At 42.8% G+C, this 20,339-nt stretch overlaps 1 protein-coding gene across 1 annotated transcript in view; it reads left to right on the forward strand.

The window, feature by feature from the left end:
- The window catches only part of cnksr2a (connector enhancer of kinase suppressor of Ras 2a), a 579,374-nt gene that overhangs the window by 494,673 nt on the left and 64,362 nt on the right, over positions 1-20,339 (forward strand). The window contains exons 20-21 of the mRNA XM_059968066.1: positions 1,786-1,886; positions 4,494-5,004. Coding sequence (XP_059824049.1) covers positions 1,786-1,886; positions 4,494-5,004 — 612 coding nt within the window. The remainder of the gene's footprint in view (positions 1-1,785; positions 1,887-4,493; positions 5,005-20,339) is intronic.

A 20,339-nucleotide genomic window follows, 5' to 3' on the forward strand; every position in this document is an offset into this window, starting at 1 on the left:
CAAACTCAGCATGGTGCCCTATACTTTTTTACAAATACTGATTTTCTTCATTTTTCTAGACATACATATTAAAAATAAGCTGATTTGTATTAAAATTATCACTTCATAAATTTGCTGCTATGATTTAACTTAGTAATAAAAGACAGGTGATTTGAATGCTTTAATTTACATGGTGTGGTGAGAATTCATTCTTTCTGTCTGCCAGTTTTAATTCAATATGTTATTGTAACAAAAGTGTATCAAACAGCACTCTAGGCAGAAAAGCTTAAAAATAGGGCTGCTCTGGTCAATTCATTTCTGATAATTATTAGTTTTACAGCCATTTTAGCATCAGTCAACCTGAGTGAATTTAAAGATCGCATCATTTTGCCTGGTGTAATTTACCATCTTATATGCTCCTGTTGGAGTCTTGTCTTTGATATGCAAATACAAGCCTGATGTTGAAATCTTTCTGAACAGAACTTCAGAGAGGAAACTCAAGTGTCAATGTTTTGCCTGTTTCACAGTATTAAGAACTTCTTATAAAAAACTGGATTCCTGCATCTGATTGACAGGCAAGGTTTCTATGTGGAAAGCGAGCTCCTGGAATATTGTTGGTGGACGGGGCAGCATCGATCCCCTGATGGAAGGGAAGTGGGAGGTTGACTTTAACCCTTTATTCCAGAGGTCATTGTATAGCATGGGAAAGGATGTTGCCTGCTGTGGAGTTTGGACAGGAGCATTCCTCCTCCTTCTGGCTCACAAGCGGTGCTGATGAGCACCCTCTGTTTTAGTGAATGTAGCCACGCCTCCCTTCAGCCGCCAGGTCTCATGAACCTTGGGAAACTCAAGCAAGCGGAGGGAATCCCAGAAAGCAGCAGCATGTTGGGACAGAAGCTGGCGCTGCGGCCTCATGATGCCAGTGGCCCAGCTTTGACCCTCAGGTACAATCTGAGTGGATTTTTGCATCTTCTCCCCGTGGAAATGTGGGTTTCCTCTTGATGCTCTCCTTTCCGCCCACATCTTAAAGATGTACTAGTAGGTTTACTGACTGCTCTTTTATCACCCCTAGAGATAAAAACGAATATCCAAGGGAAAGTTGATGTTCACGTGACAGAAAAGAAGACCCAAGGGTAGAGGGGAACAGGGAATGGGACAGATGGTAGCTAGAATGAAACCAATGGGATTTATGGATTTCTCTATCTTATAAGTAAATTAAGATAAAGCAGATTAAATCTGAAACTCCCACTCTTATTATAATATCAATAAGACATGCAGCTTCCTGGCACCAAAATATTTTGGAGTAGAAAGTTTGTCAGGGTTTACATAGTTTTGAACATGTCATCTGTCAATTGTCATGAATTTCAAAGTACCATGGTATTATCTGCATAAAGGTAGCAGGTGTTTTTCACACAGTGCTTAGGGTCTGCACTATACATCAAGCAAAAGCAGTGAAAGTTAAAAGCAAAAGGAATCAAAAGGGGCTTGATGGGCTCCTATGTTTTAGATACAAAGGCACAGGTAAATAGAGAAGGAATGTGAGAAATGGGAATGGTCTCCAGCGGCTAGCATGGATCTCGTGGCTGAATGGTCTCCTATTATTATAAGATGGGATTCATATGTAGTGAATATAGTCAGCAAAACCAAAGTGGCAAATGCTGGATTGATTGCATTCCTTGAAAAAGCATCTAAACATTGATGAAACAAACTGCATTAACAAATGTGATATGTATAGGAAATTATAACTTTCACTGTATGACGTTTAAATAACTCATGTAATTAGCAACTAGCTTTTTATCATGATAGATTATTGGAGTGAAAGTGAACAAGAGGATGCAGACACACCATCAACACCCAAGCAAGAGAGCCCACCACCTCCTTATGACACCTACCCTCGACCGCCTTCAGTGAGTTTTTTTTTAATTATAGGTTAACGTTGAAGAGTAAACAGTCAAGTCTCTTGCTCCTGCAGATATACTGGTTGATATCAGTCAATTGCAATTCTCTATGGTCTCAACAGAAACAGAATTCATCAGTAAGAACAGGAATAATGAATGGTATAAGTTTGGACAAATGTCAATTCACAGTTTTTTCCAACTCAATGTCAATAGGACTCAGTTAACATTTGGCAAATGAATTTAAATGGACTGTGTACATTTAGTAAATAAGATAGACCAAACCATTGTAACTGTGGTATATTCTGTGTTATCAGAACCAGGATGCTTAATTCAAAACCATAATTTTAGAATTCTTAATCATTCAGAAGTCTTTCATATGCTCGCAGATCTAAATGATCTTTTTTAAACTGACTGTTTATGAACTTTAAGTTTGTGCACCTTGTCAAAGAAATAAATCGCCAGTATTAATATAACAAAAAGAAATTGTTGAAGGAATGCAGCAGTCAGGCAGCATCTGTGGGGGCACGGGGACAATTGGCATTTTTAGTTGAGACTCTGCATCAGGACACCATTAATCATGTACCAATACATCAAGAATATCTTTGCTGATGCAATACTTACAATGTCTTTGTCAATTAAGTTTAGTTTTTAAAGCATTTAAATATTTTGATCACTTTGATCCTTCTTCAATTGTCTCTATTTTAATTTCATTTTTTCCTTTAAGGGAGGGCATGTGTTTTCAGTCATAAACATCATTATGAACGTGAGTCCAGGTTATAGACATACTCATCATTGTATATTGTAGGGAAATTGCTGGCAAAATTTTTTAGGGATAGGATACATGAGCATTTGGAAACCCATGGCCTAATCAGGGAGAGCCAGCATGGCTTTATGAGGGCAAGTCATATCTTACCAACCTGACTGAGTGTTTTGTCTACGTGAATATTAGTAAGGTGTTTGAGGAAAATCCCTCACGGGAGGCTAACCCAGAAGATTAAGATGCACAGTGTTTGCGGCAAACTGCCTGTTGGGATTCAGAAGTGGCTTACACATAGAAGACAGAGGGTATTAGTCAAAGGGACTTATTTGAGCTGAAGGTCCATAATTAGTGGTGTTCCGCAGGGACCTCTGCTCTTTGTGCTGTATATAAATGACCTGGGTGAAAATGTAGATGGGTGGGTTAGTAAATTTGCAGATGACACCAAGATTGATGGAGTTGTGGATAGTGTAGAATACTGGCGAATATTACAGCATGGTATAGATCAGTTGCAGAAATGGGCAGAGAAATGGCAGATGGAGTTTAACCCAGATAAATGTGAGATGTTCATCTTGGTAGGGCAAATGCAAGGAGACAATACACTGTTCAGTGCAAGTTCCTTCACAGTGTTGCTGGGCTTGGGATCCAAGTTCAGAATTCCATGAAAGTAGCTGCACAGGTCAATAAAGTGGTTAAGAAGGCTTATGGAATGCTTGCTTTCATTAGTCGAGGCACTGAGTTCAAAAGTCAAGAGCTTATGTTGCAATTTTACAAAACTCTGGTTAGGCCACATCTGAAGAATTGCGTACAGTTCTGGTCGCCTCACTACAGGAAGGATGTTGAGGCTTTTGAGAGTGTACAGAAGAAGTTTAGCAGGATGCTGCCTGGTTTAGAGGCCGTGTCCTATCATGGGAGGCTGGACAAACTTGGATTGTTTTCTCTGGAGTGAATGAGGCTGAGGGGAGATCTGATGGAGTTTTATAAAGATTATGAAAGGCACAGGTAGAGAAAACAGGGAGTATCTGATTCCCAGGATAGAAATGTTTAATACCAGGGGGCATGCTTTGAAGGTGAAAGGGAGTAGGTTCAAAGGGGATGTGAGGGGTAAGTTTTTTTACTCAGAGAGTGGTGGATGAACGGTATAGTGGAGACAAGTACATGAGAGGCTTTTAAGAGATGTTTAGATGAACCTGAAGAAGATGAAGGGATATGGACGTTGTGTAAGTAGGAGGGATTCATGTTTTGGATTTTTTAAATTTACTTTTTAGCTGATTCAGCACAACATTATGGGCTGAGGGGCCTGTTCCTGTGTTGTACTGTTCTATGTTGTGTGTTCTATCTTCCATTCACATCAGTGAAGTGATGTCCAGGTGTGATGTAACCATCAGCCAATACCTGTGTAATTATTTAATGTTTATAGCTAAAGAAGGAAAAATTTCTTTCCCATAATCCATATATTTTACTAATTAAAATAATTAAAAATTGATTTTCTTGTATTTCCCAAAGTCCTTGTTATAGACAAGAGTAACATGTTCTGGTTTTGTAAAGCACAAGAAACATTTGGTTATAGCAGATGAAATCACATCCTATTTATTTATGTGGGAAAGTTGATGACAAAGACTTGTTCCTCACTCAACTTGTAATTTTCAAGCAGCTGCATAAGTAAAAGCATTTGCAGACTCCTCCAAGCTCCCAACAAAGGGAATAAAACTCATAATTGAACTAGGATGTGATGAATATCTTTGTTGGTAGTAAAAAAGTTATTGTGAAGCACTGCTCTATTTTTAATAATTTGTAAAACATGAATCAAAATCTTTATTTTTATATTTACTTATTGATCATTATATTATCATTTTAAGGTGAACTGTGCTAGTCCATATCTTGAACCTAAACATAACAGACTGTCTTCAACGGAGACCTCTCATTCACATTCGTCCCATGAGGAATTCCGGCCAGAACCTTCCGCAAGTATAGAATCTCCTGCTCGTAAACCCGGGGCTTGGGAACGGCGCTCGTGGCAGGATCTAATAGAGACTCCATTGACCAGCTCAGGGCTGCACTATCTCCAGACTCTTCCTCTCGAGGATTCTGTGTTTGGTGAAGCAGGCTTACCAACACCAGAACATCGGAGGCAGTCAACTCTACCAGCACAGCGGTGCCAGATCCAGGATCACTATGGACCTTTCCCATTAGCAGAGGGTGAGCGATGGCCAGGGCTCAGTGCTGGAGGGGGGAAGCCACGCAGTTTCACACTACCTCGAGATGGCGGATTCGCCCATTCTTGCCAGAACTCCTCAATCTGTCTCCCTGGAGCTCAGGCTGAATTGGTTCAAAAGGAAGAAATCGAAGAGGAAAAACAAGAGGATAAAGGTAAGAGGCATGCTTTCACCTTCAACATTTCAGATCAGCAAAAGCACTCCTTTCAATTTCAATTAGGTATCCATTTTAACACTTACAGGATTTAAAATTTTATATGTTTCTACTGAAATGAAAGGTTAGTGCAATTGATTTATGATTAAATTCGGTCCTCAGGCAGTGAAGTACCTAGCAGATTAAAGGTGAAATCGCTTAAGGTTTAGCAGAAATGCCACAGACAGTGGATTAGTTCCTTGATATACGCAATTACAAACATCTTCTTAGGCTTATGGTTAGCTGTTGATAATCCATTCTGTTTAGGAGCTGATGGCTGATGCAGGGAAAATCAGACTATAGCAAATACACAAAAATAATTTTATCAAAATCTAGGAGCTAAGCCCAATACTTTTAAACAAAGCCACAATCAATCTAATGCTGTAATTTGATATAATCTAAGGAGTAACAATTTCTTTAATTAGAATCCAATCAGTGAGGCCTGAGGGGAAATAAGATATTGATATGTGTGCGTAATGTCATGTGTATGCCTCCATAAGCACAAATACCTTGGCAAAGCTGGTAAATGTAAAGGATGCTTGAACCTGCCAACATCCCATAGGCATACTTTCACCGAGCACACACAAACATTAAGCCTTGCTTGCTTGTGTGAGTGAAGTAAAGATGTATACTTACTGTCCAGTAATGAAACATGATCTCTGCAAGTGTTGCTGGCTGCCTTGTGTATAGCTATAGACTTATTAACTCTGCCTCAGTTATGGCCACATTTTTCTACTTAAAGATCAATTTTCATCCCTTTGGAAATATTGCAAAGGTACAAAGAAAGTTGCAGACACTAAAGAATTTATTAAAACGAGTGTATGATATGCTTGGTAACATTTGGAATTTTCTTTTGGATTCTAGTAGAAACTGGGTAACTATTCTCTGTCCATAGTTTTTACTTAGTTCAATCAGCATGGTGTACTGCCACCCTACTCCCTTCAACTGCGTAAATTCAATTCAATAGTTCCATTTAATATCAGTATGTAGACTGTATGCAACCTGAAATCGTTACTCTCTGCAGACCTCCTCACAAAAAAAATAAACCCCCCCCAAAGAATGAATGACAGAAATGACATAAGAACCCCAAAGCTTCCTGCCCCCTCCCACACGTAAACAGCATCAGCTCTCCCCCACTTATTCTGGCATGACCATTGACATCCCCAGTGATTCGGTTTTGGTATATCCATATCCAGCTATCAAGTTAATTCATGGAAGTAACTTTCTACTTGTCAAATTTACCCTTTATCCTTTGGAAGCACACCTTAGTTACTTTAAATCAAGAACACGAGTTGATAACGTATAGTGCTCAATTGCCCCTTTTGTTTACTGATGAAAAATGAATTTAGTACATTAACATCGTTAGATGTTTCAACATAATAGCAGCAAAGTCATTAGCATGCAGCATGATTGCAGGATAAAGCCTCAGGTGATGCACAGGGGTTATTGATGTGACACAAGACTTGGCACTGAAATCATTCCACCGCATGAGCCTGCAGTGCCTCTGCACCTGTTCCAGACCAAGAAGGAATGAAGCAGTCACGACTATATTTTGAAAAAAGTTGGTTTTAAATGGTCTATTAAGTGATAAATACCTCTCAATTATCTCTCAATTTTGAATTGTCTTTCACTTAAAGAACTACTAATATTGCACAAATTGCAGTAATAATAAGCTGTTTTAACTTTGTAATTCCCACTTATTTTTAAGTAAACAGTTTAAATATGTAACTGCTATGTAACTTATGGTCTGAGTTCTACGTGGAGTTTTCGCTCCGATTAGTTGAAGAGTCGTGTTATTCTTTGTCCTGCAGACAGGCACCACAGATGCCCTAGAGATGATGTCTTTCAAAATAAAACAATACATTACAAGAATGTCTATGTCACTATAGAAGAGCTACTGGGTTAACATTGGAATGGCTGTGTTTTAGAAATTGATACCCCTTTTTAAAAGGTAATAAGGTAGTTGTGGTGGACTATAGAATGCCTGTATAAACTAATTGAATTCTCAATAATTAATCTTAACTAAACATGGCAATTATTTTAGTCAATATCAATACAATAAAAAAGCATTAATGTGAATTAATCTGATGAACCAATTTTCTTAACCGTTTGGGGAAATATCACTCCCAATAGACTGTGGAATCTCGAATGCTGTATGTAGTCTACTGGAAAGCATTTGAAAACCTTCCTGCAAGTGTTAGTTCAACCCAAAGCAGTGCAGACTCATGGTATCATTTAGGGCAGATTAAGTAATGAATCTTTGTTAAATTAGTTGTGTTAAGTTTGGGGGAAAAAATCTGCATGAAATGCTAGATTGTTCAGTGTTAGGAAACTGTTGCTTCTGATTTACATTAGTGACTTGGAATTTTAACAAAATATATGAAACCACTTTGGGAACAAAGCACAGAAACTACAAACATTGTCAGTGGACAAAATATTACTAGAAAAAAATGAGGCATTTGTTTTTTTACTTCAATGAAAACATCAAGAGTACAAAACTTTAATATACTAAATTGTCCCAGGGAACTATGCTCATATGATATTACATGAGACACATTAGGAGGCAATCAAAAGGTTGTTCAAAAACATGGTGCTACCAAAGAGGAAGAGGGAGAGAGATGGAGAGGTTTAAAGGCACTGCTGCAACTGGGGGAGCAGGAATAATTGGAGCATTACAAGAGACCTGACTTGGATTATTTAAGAACTTCAGAAGCATTTTAATGATAAGGCAGGAACAGAGTGAGAGAGGACTGAGGTTGGAAAGGAAAGGTGAGAATTTCAGAAAGGCACCATTGCCGAGTCTGAAATCCGTACCATTTAGTGATCAAAGGCACGATTGGCAAATGAGAGCCGGCTTAAGGTAGAGCAGAGACAGGCTGTTATTGATGAACACACATCTAGAGCAGCTCAACTTGGGAAGTCAACTAGCACAGATTAGAATAGTTCAGTTTTGAGATTAAAAGGACTGCATAAAAGTGAGGAAAATGGGCAGCAATGTTTCTCCACAAAGGATGAAGTTAAAAGATCCCTCTGACTATTGGACAATAAGTGGCATATTAGGTAAATGCATTACAGCAATTAGGGCCACTGAAAATAGCAGATTGCAAATCAGAGGAAGTAACAATTAAACGGCACATTGTAGAAAGCATAAACTATCATGTCAAATTCTGAGCATTGAGATGTAAGGGCTGTCTGATAGCACTGAAGTCACTAGCTGGGTGAGACATTACTCAAGCAATTAATGTTGAGCTGTGGGAAAGGTTTGGACAAAATCTATCTTTTCAAACTTAAAAGCATGCATTAATGATATATTGGAGTACATAGTGGGAAAACATGGCAAATCAGTTTAAATCTAAATTGGCAGAATAGAACAAGGAGATCTGGGCTTCAAGTTAATGCAAGGCAAATTTAAGACTGATAAGTGTACGTTATAGAATGAATCTCTTGAACAGAGAAGGCAAAAATCCTGGATTCATTTAACAAGCAGATATTATCAGTATTCCTGCAGAAGCTAGAGCCTTTAAATCTATCTTCTGCATTACTTCAAGCTTTCGCAAGCTCAACAAAATTAATTCAAAAGTTTATTCAGTTTTATCAGTGCATTTAGAAGGGTTAGCGGTATTGCATATTGTCACAGGAATAGAATATTTTTAAGTAGTGACTCTGATTATCATAAATATTGAATTTTTAGAGCTGTATAATTTTAAATTTGCAGAAACTGGCAAGCTTCAGTGTATAATCTCTACCCTACACATCGTTTCTTTGCTAATTCATTCCACTGTGAGGTACTGCATTCCTAATTTTAGCTGCTCTGTTCCATCCACCACAAATTCAATTAAAAATGTGTGTGGAAGCTGTTACTTGGTTACGTGGAGAATGACAGAAGAACCAAGTGTTTAATGATGTTTTAAAATGTAATTTTTTTTAAAGAGGGGACTCAATAAAATTGTTTAGAAAGATCCTGAATTCTTTACATTTTGTTAAACAGTTTGGCAGGCCATTTGCAATTATTTGATATTTTATGGAGCTTATTTGAATCTGACAGCATTTCATTTCCATATTCTAGGTCCACGTAGTCCTGTTAGCCATAAAGTTTTGGAGAATCTATTCATTTTATTGGTTTATTAGCATATCAGATGTTTTGGAATGGTCCTATGATTGACAGCTTATTAATTCAACTGAAAGAAATGCTTCATCAAATTTTGCTCAAGCATAAGATCTCTATTTTTTAAGTTCATACTTATTATAGTCCTTTTTTTCATCCAATTAATAACTGATCTGCCTAGATTATTCTGTAAAGGTTAATTTCTGGTCTCTTTTTTACGAGTTGTTGCTACAACTTGCACATATTTTCCAAAGATCTGATCCATAGCTTAAAACAAAAGTTCCACCACAAAGAACTGGCTCGGCTCAAGCCAGACCCCAGTTGTTCCAGCTGGGAAGCTTTGGTGGGGGCGGGGGGAGTGAGTGAAGGGAGAAAACTATCCTGTTCTCACCCAGCAGAAGATGCTTGCAGCTTGCAATTCTGTCATGGTGGTCTCCCAAGTGCTCATTAGTAGTGAGAGGGAGGGGCCAGTGGATGATATTTTCAGGTAACCCACACCCCCAGTATACCGTTACATTCACACCACTCTGTCTGAGATCTGCTCATACTTTGACCACCATTTCCATTCCTACCCCTTCTCTACCTAGATTCATTACGCTCCCCCATCTTCTCATCACTCACATACCTATCCACCTGGGTTTCTTTTACCTTTCCTATCCCTTTCCCTATATCCTCCTGGTTCCATTTGCCCATCATTGCTCCCTCATCTGGTTCCACTGAATATTCACCAGTCTTGGTCTCACCACTCCCTCTCACATCTCTGTACTGACTAACTTGCCTCTGCACTTTCAAACCTGAAACATCAACCAGCCCTTTTCTTAAGCAGATGTTCCGTCAGTTCTCCCACCAGCAACACACCAAAAAGCTGGAGATCAGGCAGCATCTATCGAAGTACATAAACAGTCAAGGTTTTGGGCTGAGACCCTTCATCAGGACTGGAAATGAAGCCAAAAAAAAAAGTACAACCCTCTTATTCTGGCTTCTTCTCCCTTCCTTTCCAGTCCTGACGAAGGGTCTCTGCCTGAACTGTTTATTCACTCCAATGCACACAAAATGCTGAAGGAACTCAGCAGGTCAGGCAGCATCTATGGAAATAAACAAGCAGTTGATGTTTCGGGCCAAGACCCTTCTTCAGGACTGGAAAGGAAGGAGAAACACACCTGAATAAAAAAAAGTGGGGGAGAGGAAGGAGGACAAGCTAGAGGGTGATGAGTGAAACCAGGTGGGTGGGAAAGATGAAGGATGGGAAAGGAAGGGTCTGATAGGAGAGGAGAGTGGACCATAGGTGAAAGGGAAGGAGGAGGGGCACCGGGGGAGGTAATAGGCAGGTAAGAAGAGGTAAGAGGCTTGAATGGTGAATAGAAGAAGAGGGGGAGGAAGATTTTTTACCAGAAAGAGAACTCGATATTCATGCCATCAAGTTGGAGGCTACCCAGACAGAATATAAGGTGTTTCTCCTCCATCCTGAGCTTGGCCTCTTTGTGGCACAAGAGGAGGCCATGGACCCACATGTCAGAACGGGAAGGGGAATCAGAATTAAAATGTTGGGCACCGGCAAGTTCTGCTTTTGGCAAGTGCTCGACGGTTTATTCACTTGCATAGATGCTGCCTGACCAGTTACCCTCCTCCGCTGTGTTGTGTGTGTTGCTCTGGATTTCCAACAAATACAAATGTATATATTATTCAGCTGTACCTTATGAGCAATTATCTGTGTTTGCATTGTCTTTATGTAGAATATTGTCACTAAAGTATGCTAAGTCTGCAGCCAAAATTACAGCCTCAAAGTGGGGCAAGGACTATCTTGCAAAGGAAGATGTGACAATAATGTTTCTGGCTCCTCTCAGACTGGGAGGCATTGGGAGTAGAAGGGGAAAACCCAGGACGAGATTGGAAGATCAGGAAAAGATGTACAAACATAAGGGGCAGGAATGTGAGCCAATACATACCTCCTGGATCAGCAGTTCTTATCTTGATTTAGCCAGAGGTTTGTTCATGCATATGAAATGCAACCATTTGAATTAGACATAAAATGGTTGATTCTGAAGTATGCTTGCAACTTTTAATGCTAAAATGACCATTCCCCATTGATCATATAATTAGTTGTCCACTAATTAGTTTCCACTAATACCAAACACAGCTTCGGAGTACCACAGCACAGAACCAGGAGCTTCAGCCCATATGGTCGATGCCAAACTGTTATATTGCCTCGTCCCATTGACTCACATCTAGGCCATACCCCTCCCATTCATGTAGTTATTCAAACTTCTCTTACCCACATCCACCACCTCCTCGGGCAGCATGTCTCACAGTCACACCAGCCTGTGTGTGAAGAAGTTTCTCCTCAGGTTCTCCTTAAATATTTCACCTTTCACCCTTAACCTATGAACTATAGTTTTAGTCTCAGTGGAAAACATCTGCTTGCATTTACCCTATCTATACTCCTCATAATTTTGTATATTTGTGTCAAATATTCCCTCATTCTTCTACACTCCAGGGAATAAAGTCCCAACCTATTCAACGTTTCCCTATAACCCAAGTCCTCAAGTCCCGGCAACAATTTTTGTAAATTTCTTCTCTACTTTTCAATCTTACTGATATCTTTCCTGTAGACAGGTGACCAGAACTGCACACAGTATTCTAAATTTGGCCTCACTAATGTCATAACACCCTAATTCCTGTACTCAAAACACTGACTTATGAAGACCAATGTTCCAAAAGCTCTCTTTATGACCCTATCCACTTGTGATGCCACTTTCAAAGAATTATGACCTATACATCCAGATCCCTCTGTTCTACCTCACTCCTCAGTGCCCTACTGTTCGCTGTGTAAATCCTACTCTGGTTTACCCTCCCAAACTTCAACACCCTCACACTTGTCTGCATTAAGTTACAGCTGCCATTTTTCAGTCCATTTTTCCAGCAGGTATGGATCCCGCTGCAATCTTTAATAGTATTCCTCACTGTCCACCATGCCCTCAATCTTGGTGTCCTCAACCGCATGTTTGCTGATCCAGTTCATTACATGATCGACCAGATCGTTAATATAGATACTGAACAACGAAGGACCCAGTACCAATCCCTGCAGCATACCACAAGCAGAGAGAGAATCATCTGGCTCTTCCTGTGAAGCCAATATTGAATCAATTCATCCTGCATACCAAGCATTTGAACCTTCTAGACCAGTGTCACACATGGCACTTGGCCAATGACCTTGTCCTTCATCAACTTCCTTAGCAACCTCCTCGATGAACTCTGTAAGATTGGGTAGATACAACCTACAAAATGCACAAAGCCAGGCTGACAATTCCTAATCAGTCCCCATGTATCCAACTACTTATATATTCTGTCCCTTAGATTCAAGATTGTTTATTGACATTCTTCAGTGCACTTGTGTAAAGGAGAGCAAAATGATTATGTTACGAGGCACACCCAACCATGCCTGCTTCCGAGGTTTAGATGTTCTAACTCTCCAGAGTATGCATAGCTGGCACAGCCACATTGTGGGTTCAAGACCATCCTGCTAATCGGCAATCATGTTTTGGGTTCCAAGAATTGAGTGTTTAAAGAGCTCCTGAACTGATACCGTGTCTCAATCCTAGCCTCGTATACGCCAGCATTTGGGTCCAAGCCATCCTTGTTGAGGACTCTTGTCACAGTACAATTGAGCCAGTGTGGACCCAGCGGGGTATCAGAGAATTTTGTCTGCTGTGGCCAGCCACAGCAAGAGGGTTTCCAGACAGAGCCCAGAGATGCGCGACCTGCAGGTCGCCGTTTGTCAACTTTTATAAGAAAGAAGTCAAGAGTCTCTCCCGAGAACCAGTTGGTCGCTCTGCAGAGCCAGTACCCCTTCCAACCCGGAGAGATTCAACAGTGACCTGGGCTCTTGCCACGGCTTCCTCATCCAATGCTCAGTCATATTTGAACTTCAGCCATCCCAGCTCCCTTTGGATCGTGGAAAGGTGACCATCATTATTTCTCTTGTGACTGTGAGAGTCCTGGCCTGGGCCACCGCACACTGGGAACGTACGTCAGAGGTTTGATCATGTTCAGAGCAATCCATGGAGACCATTAGGAAAGTGTTCTATCACCTCACCAAAACAAGTTGACCATCTGATGAAGACACAACAGGGCAGACATGATCAAATTTCAGACCTTGGCCCAAGAGAGTGGCTGGAACAGGAATGCCTTGGCCACTCTGTACCACCACAGATTCCAAGATGAACTGAAGGATGCCCTCGCCTTGGGAGAGCCAGTGGAGTAGTTAGAGGCAATCCCGGTCTCAACGCATCGCAGTTCTGTTCCCCGATCTCAGACCATGACCAACCCATTTGCTGGTTGGGACTCTGTCGAGCCTCTGCCAATCAGTTACAAGAGGCTGTCCGCTGATGAGAGGTCCCAGTGTCGGAATCAAGGCTGCTGTTTTTACTGCGGGGAAGCAGGTCACCTGCAGACCCAATGTCGCATCCAGTATCGGGAGGACAGTGATGGGAGCAGCCACTGCTCCCCATCCCACAGATTCTGATTTCGTGCTGAAGGTCAAGTTCACCTGGGATAAGAACTTGAAGCAGGTGAAGACTTTTAGGGACTCAGGGGCAGCAGTAATTTTCTGAATTTAGAAACAGCCCATCAGTTTGACGTACCGCCATGAGAGTTGAGCCAGCCCATGCCCTCAACGGTCTTGGACGGCCTCCCACTAGGTTCCATGCAGATCCAGCAGCAGATTATGGAATTGCAGATAAGGATAAGGGATCATGTGGAAGACATTAGTGTCTACTTTAATGACTCTCCACTCATACCCCTGATCCTTGGGTATGCTTGTCTGTCCCAGCATAACCCATCCATGGAACGGCGAGAGGGGAGAATCGTTGCTTGGTCCAGTCATTGTAAGAGGGTATGTTTAAGGCATGGTGGTCCAACTCTCAGATTCTTCAGAGACCAGCAACCAAAAAGGAGGAAGCCTTCAGTGCGAGGTAACCTGAGGCCTTCTGGAGATCTAGTCTTGCCCTCAAGGACAGACAACAGGACTGTGTGTGTCCTGACCCTGTCTAGATAGGACCACATGGAAACTAGAGGGAGGGAATCTCTAGTTCAGGAGAAGATGAAGGAGATGCCTGAGCACAGCTAAGCCCAAGGAATCCAACTGCCAGGATCTCGAGGAGAGGAAAGACTCCTAGACACAGATCCATGAAGCCTGTTCCTGAGGGGCTCAAAGATCTGTAATGCCTCGCTGCCGTTGTCTGAGGATACAGATGGGGATTTGGACTCTGATTTTGCCACTGATTCTACAAATGAGCTTTGTGAGCTTGGGGAAAGGACTCTGAGGTGTGTGGAATCACCCCCGCCACCTCAGGAGTCATCCTGGAAGGAAGGTGCAGAGGAGAAAGCAACACCCACACCAGTCAAAGTCCCTTCCATCTACAAGGAGATCTTCAGCAAGGGAAAGGCCTTGACTCCAACACTGTGACTGTGATAGACCTGCTGCCCAGTACTTGCCCCTGCGGGGTTGATTGTACACGCTCTCAGGCCCAGAGAGAGAGTAATGGAAGAGTATATAAAGGAAATTCTTGCCACAGGCTTCATTTGGCCCTCCACTTCACCCACCAGAGCAGGCTTCTTCTTTGCACAAAAGAAAGATACGAGCCTGCAGCCATGCTTTGATTATAAGGGATTAAACCGCATAGTTGCCAAGAATTGTTACCCCCTTCCACTCATGAGTACGGCTTTCGAGCTGCTCCAAGAAGTGAGAGTATTCGCAAAACTGGATCTGTGGAGTGCCTACAATCTGGACTGTATTAGGGAAGGTGATGTGTGGAAGACTGCATTCAATACACCAATGGGTCACTACAAGTACATGCCCTTCGGCCTCACCAGCACTCCAGCTATTTTCCAGGCCTTTATAAATGATGCGCTCTGGGATACTCTCCATAAGTATGCCTTTGTCTACTTGGATGATATCCTAATCTTCGCAAAGTCCATGAAGGAGCATATCGCTCACATCAGGGATATTTTAAAGAGGCTTCTAGACCATGGACTTTATGTCAAGTTGGAGAAGTCTGAGTTTCATTTGACAACTGTTTCATTTTTGGATTTCATCATCTCTGATGGAAATCTCAAGGTCAACCTGACCAAGTCCCAGGCAGACAGAGACTGACCACCACCATCCAGTGTCAAACATGTCCAACGTTTCCTGGGGTTTGCAAACTTCTACCGGAAGTTCATCAGGAACTTCGGCTCAGTGGCAGCTCAGTTGACTCAGTGGTGCTAACTCAGAAATCAGCAAGCCCTTTTGTCTGGACTACAGAGGCTGCTTTTGAAGAGCTTAAACAGCGGTTTACTACAGCTCCCATCTTGTTTTCACCTAAACCACACCTCCCCTTCAACATGGAGATGGACTCCTCAGACATCGGAGCAGCTGCCATCTTTTCTCAATGCCATCAAGTGCATTCTTCTCCAGGTGGTTATCCCCATTAGAAAGGAACTATGACATCAGGAATTGGGAGCTTCTTGCAGTTGTTAGCTTTGAAGGAATGGCATCACGGGCTAGAGGGGCCAAGAACCCTCTCATTGTTTGGACTGAGCGCAAGAACCTGGCTTATATTCAGAAGGCCAGGTGGTCTTTGTTATTTAACCGCCTTGACTTTATCCTGACTTTTCAACCGAGCTCAAAGAACCAGAAGCCAGATGCCTTGTCCCGTCAGTTTGACAAACTGGAATAAGAGAACCAGCTTACCACCATTTTGCCCCAAGCCAAGGTGGTAGTGCCAGTTCTTTGGGGTATTGATGCTGTTATTCACAAGGCCCAAGCACAAGGAGAGTTTCCTGAGAATGGTCCTCTGGGTTGGGTGTCCATTCCAAGTTCTGTCCAGTCCCAGGTACTTCAAATTGGACATTCATCAGGAATGACCACTCACCCAGGTATTGACAGGACCATCGAGATTATTGGTGGCCCAGAGGATGAAAGAAGTGCAGCAGTACATGCAGGGATGCGAGGTGTGTGCTCTGAACAAGGAACCCCGTACCCGATCTCAAGGGCTCCTCCACCCTCTACCTGTTCCAGAAAGGCTACGGGCACACGTCTCCATGGACTTTGTCACGGGTCTTCTGCCAGTCAAGAGGAAGTCGGTCATCAGGGTAATTCTCGATCGGTTTTCGAAAGCCTGCAAGTTCATAGCCTTGGATAAGCTACCATCTGCAGAGGAGACGGCCGAAATTGTCTCGGACCAGGTGATTCCCAGTGGATATAGTGTCAGATCGCCATGCACAATTTGAATCACATTTCTAGAAAGTGTTCTACAAACTGATAGAGGCAACAGTAAGCCTTTCCTTTGGGCTTCACCCTCACTCCAACGTTCAGGCGGAGCGGACCAACCAAGATTTAGAACATACCCTGAGATGTCTGGCCTCAGAAAGACCTGATGAGTGGTGTGACCATTTGATGTGGGCAGAGATCACCCACAACACCTTATAACATTCGGCACATAGGACGTCACCATTCGAGTGCTAGTTTGGTTATCCTCCACCTCTCTTTCCAGAACAGGAAGCCAAGGTTGGAGTCCCTGCAGCCAAAGATCCCATCCAATTCTGCAAGCAAAAATGGATTGGGGCAAGAGAGATTTTTCTGGCCTCTGCCCGGAAGGTGGAGATCAAGGCAAACCAAAGAAGACAGGGACCTGTTTTGCAGCCTGGGCAACAGGTCTGGTTGTCCACTCATGATTTGCTTCTCCAGATGGAATCCAGAAAATTGCCATCCAAGTTCATCAGACCCTTGATAAAGTAAACACAGTGGCTTACACCCTGCAGCTCCCCAAGACCCTGAAGATCAAACCTCCCTTCCACCTCTCTAAATTAAAACCTGTCTGCACCAGCCCCTTAGCCCTACCACCATTGGCCCCACTGCCAGCCAGCCAGGTTTACTGAGGGGAAACAGGTCAAGGTGTTCGGCAACACCTCGTGGACTGAGAATGATTTGGACACAAGGAGAGGTGCTGGGTGCCTGAAAGAGACATTTTGGATCCAGCTCTCATCCACAACAACTGTCACCGACTCTCCGAGTGGCCAGGGCCGTCAGGAGTCACACACAACCGTGCCTGCTTCCGAGAGTTAGATTGTCTAACTCTCCACACAGTGATGCAGCATGTTAGAATGCTCTCAGCTGTAGAAGGTCACAAGTGGAAACGTGTATAGACCAGTTCTCCGCAGCCTCCTCAGAGAGTAGAGGTGTTGCTGACCTTTCCTGACTGTGTGGATTCTGTTCTGTGTGGGACATGCACTCCCAGGGGTTTGGAACTGCTCGCCGTTTCCACTCTTGTGCCACTGATGTGCGCCGGGGTGTAAGTGGAACAGGCCTTCTTGGAGTCAATAACCATCTCCATTGTCTCGTTGGCATTGAGGAAGAGGTTATTTTACCTGGTGCTTAGCCTCAAGCTCTTTCACTTCCTTTCTATAGGTCATCTCCTCATTGTTGGTGATGAGTCACTGTTGTCATTGGTGAACTTGGCAAAACTTAGTAAGAAAGATTTAAAGCCTAGCTGCTTCAAAATTTGAGGAGATCAATGACCTACAAGTGTAAAACTCATTGTCCTTACTGTTTCTTAGAATAGAAAGATTAGTTAGCACTGGAGGAAAAAGTATAATTTCTCTGAAAGGGAGATTATAATTTGAATGATAGTATTGAACTTTCTATGATAAGTTTAACGAGCAGTTAAGATAGAAGTTTAAAACACTTAAATGCAATGGAGAAACTACAGAGGTTCAAAGATTTATTCGTTATCAAAACATGTATCCGTATACAATTCTGAAATTCGTCTTCTCCAGATAGCCACGAAACAAAGAAAGAGCATGAAAGTTGTTCAGAGAGAAACATCAACCCCCCCCCGTACAAAAAAGAATGGCATCCCGTTCATCAACCCCTCCCCCCCACGCACAAAACAGAACAGAAACATCAACCTTCAGAATACTATCCGTACAGAGCAAATAGCAAGATATCAGGTTGTGGAGGTCCACAATCATACAGTATCTCTTCATTTCCTTTCACCCTGCCCACAAATTTACCTGATCTATTTCATACACTTCCCTCCCCTTTCTTGATCTTTCTGTCTCCATTTCTGGAGACGGCCTATCTACTGATATCTACTATAAGCCTACAGACTCTCACAGCTACCTGGACTATTCCTCTTCCCACCTTGTCTCTTGCAAAAATGCTGTCCCCTTCTCACAATCCCTCTGTCTCCGCTGCATCTGCTCTCAGGATGAGGCTTTTCATTCCAAGACGAAGGAGATGTCTTCCTTTTTTAAACAAAGGGGCTTCCCTTCTTCCACCATCAACTCTGCTCTCAAACGCATATCTCCCATTTCCTGCACATCTGCCCTCACCCCAGCCGCCCACCACCCTACTCGGGATAGGGTTCCCCTTGTCCTCACCTACCACCCCACCAGCCTCCAGGTCCAACGTATGATTCTCCGTAACTTCCACCACCTCCAACGGGATTCCACTACCAAGCACATCTTTCCCTCCCCCCCCCCATCTGCTTTCCGCAGGGATCGCTCCCTACGTGACTCCCTTGTCCATTCATTCCCCCCCCATCCCTTCCCACCGATCTCCCTCCTGGCACTTAACCTTGCAAGTGGAACAAGTGCTACACCTGCCCTTACACTTCCTCCCTCACCACCATTCAGGGCCCCAGACAGTCCTTCCAGGTGAGGCGACACTTCACCTGTGAGTCGGCTGGTGTGGTATACTGTGTCCGGTGCTCCCGGTGTGGCCTTTTATATATTGGTGAGACCGGATGCAGACTGGGAGACTGTTTCGTGGAACACCTACGCTCTGTCTGCCAGAGAAAGCAGGATCTCCCAGTGGCCACACATTTTAATCCATGTCCCATTCTGATATGTCTGTCCATGGCCTCCTCTACTGTCAAGATGAAGCCACACTCAGGTTGAAGGAACAACACCTTATATACCGGCTTCTACTTTCAAATCTTTTAGTATCTTTCCTTTCAGTTAGTCCTGACGAAGGGTCTCGGCCCGAAAAGTCAACAGTGCTTCTCCCTATAGATGCTGCCTGGCCTGCTGCGTTCCACCTGCATTTTGTGTGTGTCTCTTCATTTCCTCACAGGCTGAAATGCATATCGTGACTTACATTATGTGTTATAATGCTGCTGTTAGTTTTCTTCCAGTCAGCTTGATTTTTCAATAATTTCTCCCCCTTTCAGTATGTAATCAGATGTCATTCACCAGAATGTGATCCATGATCATCTGTGGCCCTCTTTTTTAACCTAGCCCTGAGTACTAGTGGGCTCAATTAGCTCCGAGAGATATAACAGCTAGGTCTCTGCATCCACCTTCACGATCTTGTTCTTCCAAAGTAGTAGACCTATCCATTGTGGACACGGTGGTATCAATTTATTCAGTGGATCATGGTATCAGGATTGGCAACTGGAAAGATTCCTATAGACATTCGCAGGAATAGGGCATCTACGAAGGTGGTCAGTTGCATACTGTCCGAGGTTTACGAAACTTGGATCAGCCATCTGGTTGTGGCAGAAGCACTCGTGCATAATAGCATTGGTAAAAGTGGCCCCTGCACTGATTTTGTGGACACAGACCCATATCTTCACATTGAGGAAACCTTTCCTTATGGTGTCTGGCACTACTGTTGTAAAAAATGGGAGAATCTCATAATATATCTGGCCAGTGACAATGGGCCAGCAACAACAGCAGAAATGTATTCTGCCATAATCTGTAGCCTCCTGGTCTGCTCTCTCCTTCATTCCTCTCAGAACAGGAGATCACTCCTGATTAAGTGAGGAACACAGGATATGTGGGAGTAGCAACAGGAACAGTAAGTAGCCAACTAGTGAAGCTGGCATTCTGGACTATATTTGTGCAGAACACAAATGTTGAAAGGGTTGGACAGAGTAAATGTGGAAAGGCTCTTTCCATTGGTGCATGAGTCCAGAACAAGAGGTCACAGTCTTAGAATTAGAGGGCACCCATTTAAAACAGATGAGGAGAAATTTTTTTAGCCAGAGGGTCGTGGATTTATGGAATTCATTGCTACGTACAGCTGTGGAGGCCCAATCATTGAGGGTGTTTAAGGAGGAGATTGATAGGTATCTAATTAGTCAGGGTATCAAGGAATATGGGGAAAAAACTGGAAATTGGAACTAGATGAGAGAATGGTTTAGCTCAT

The sequence above is a fragment of the Hypanus sabinus genome, chromosome 4 (assembly GCF_030144855.1).
Source record: "Hypanus sabinus isolate sHypSab1 chromosome 4, sHypSab1.hap1, whole genome shotgun sequence".
NCBI classification, from domain to species: Eukaryota; Metazoa; Chordata; class Chondrichthyes; order Myliobatiformes; family Dasyatidae; genus Hypanus; species Hypanus sabinus.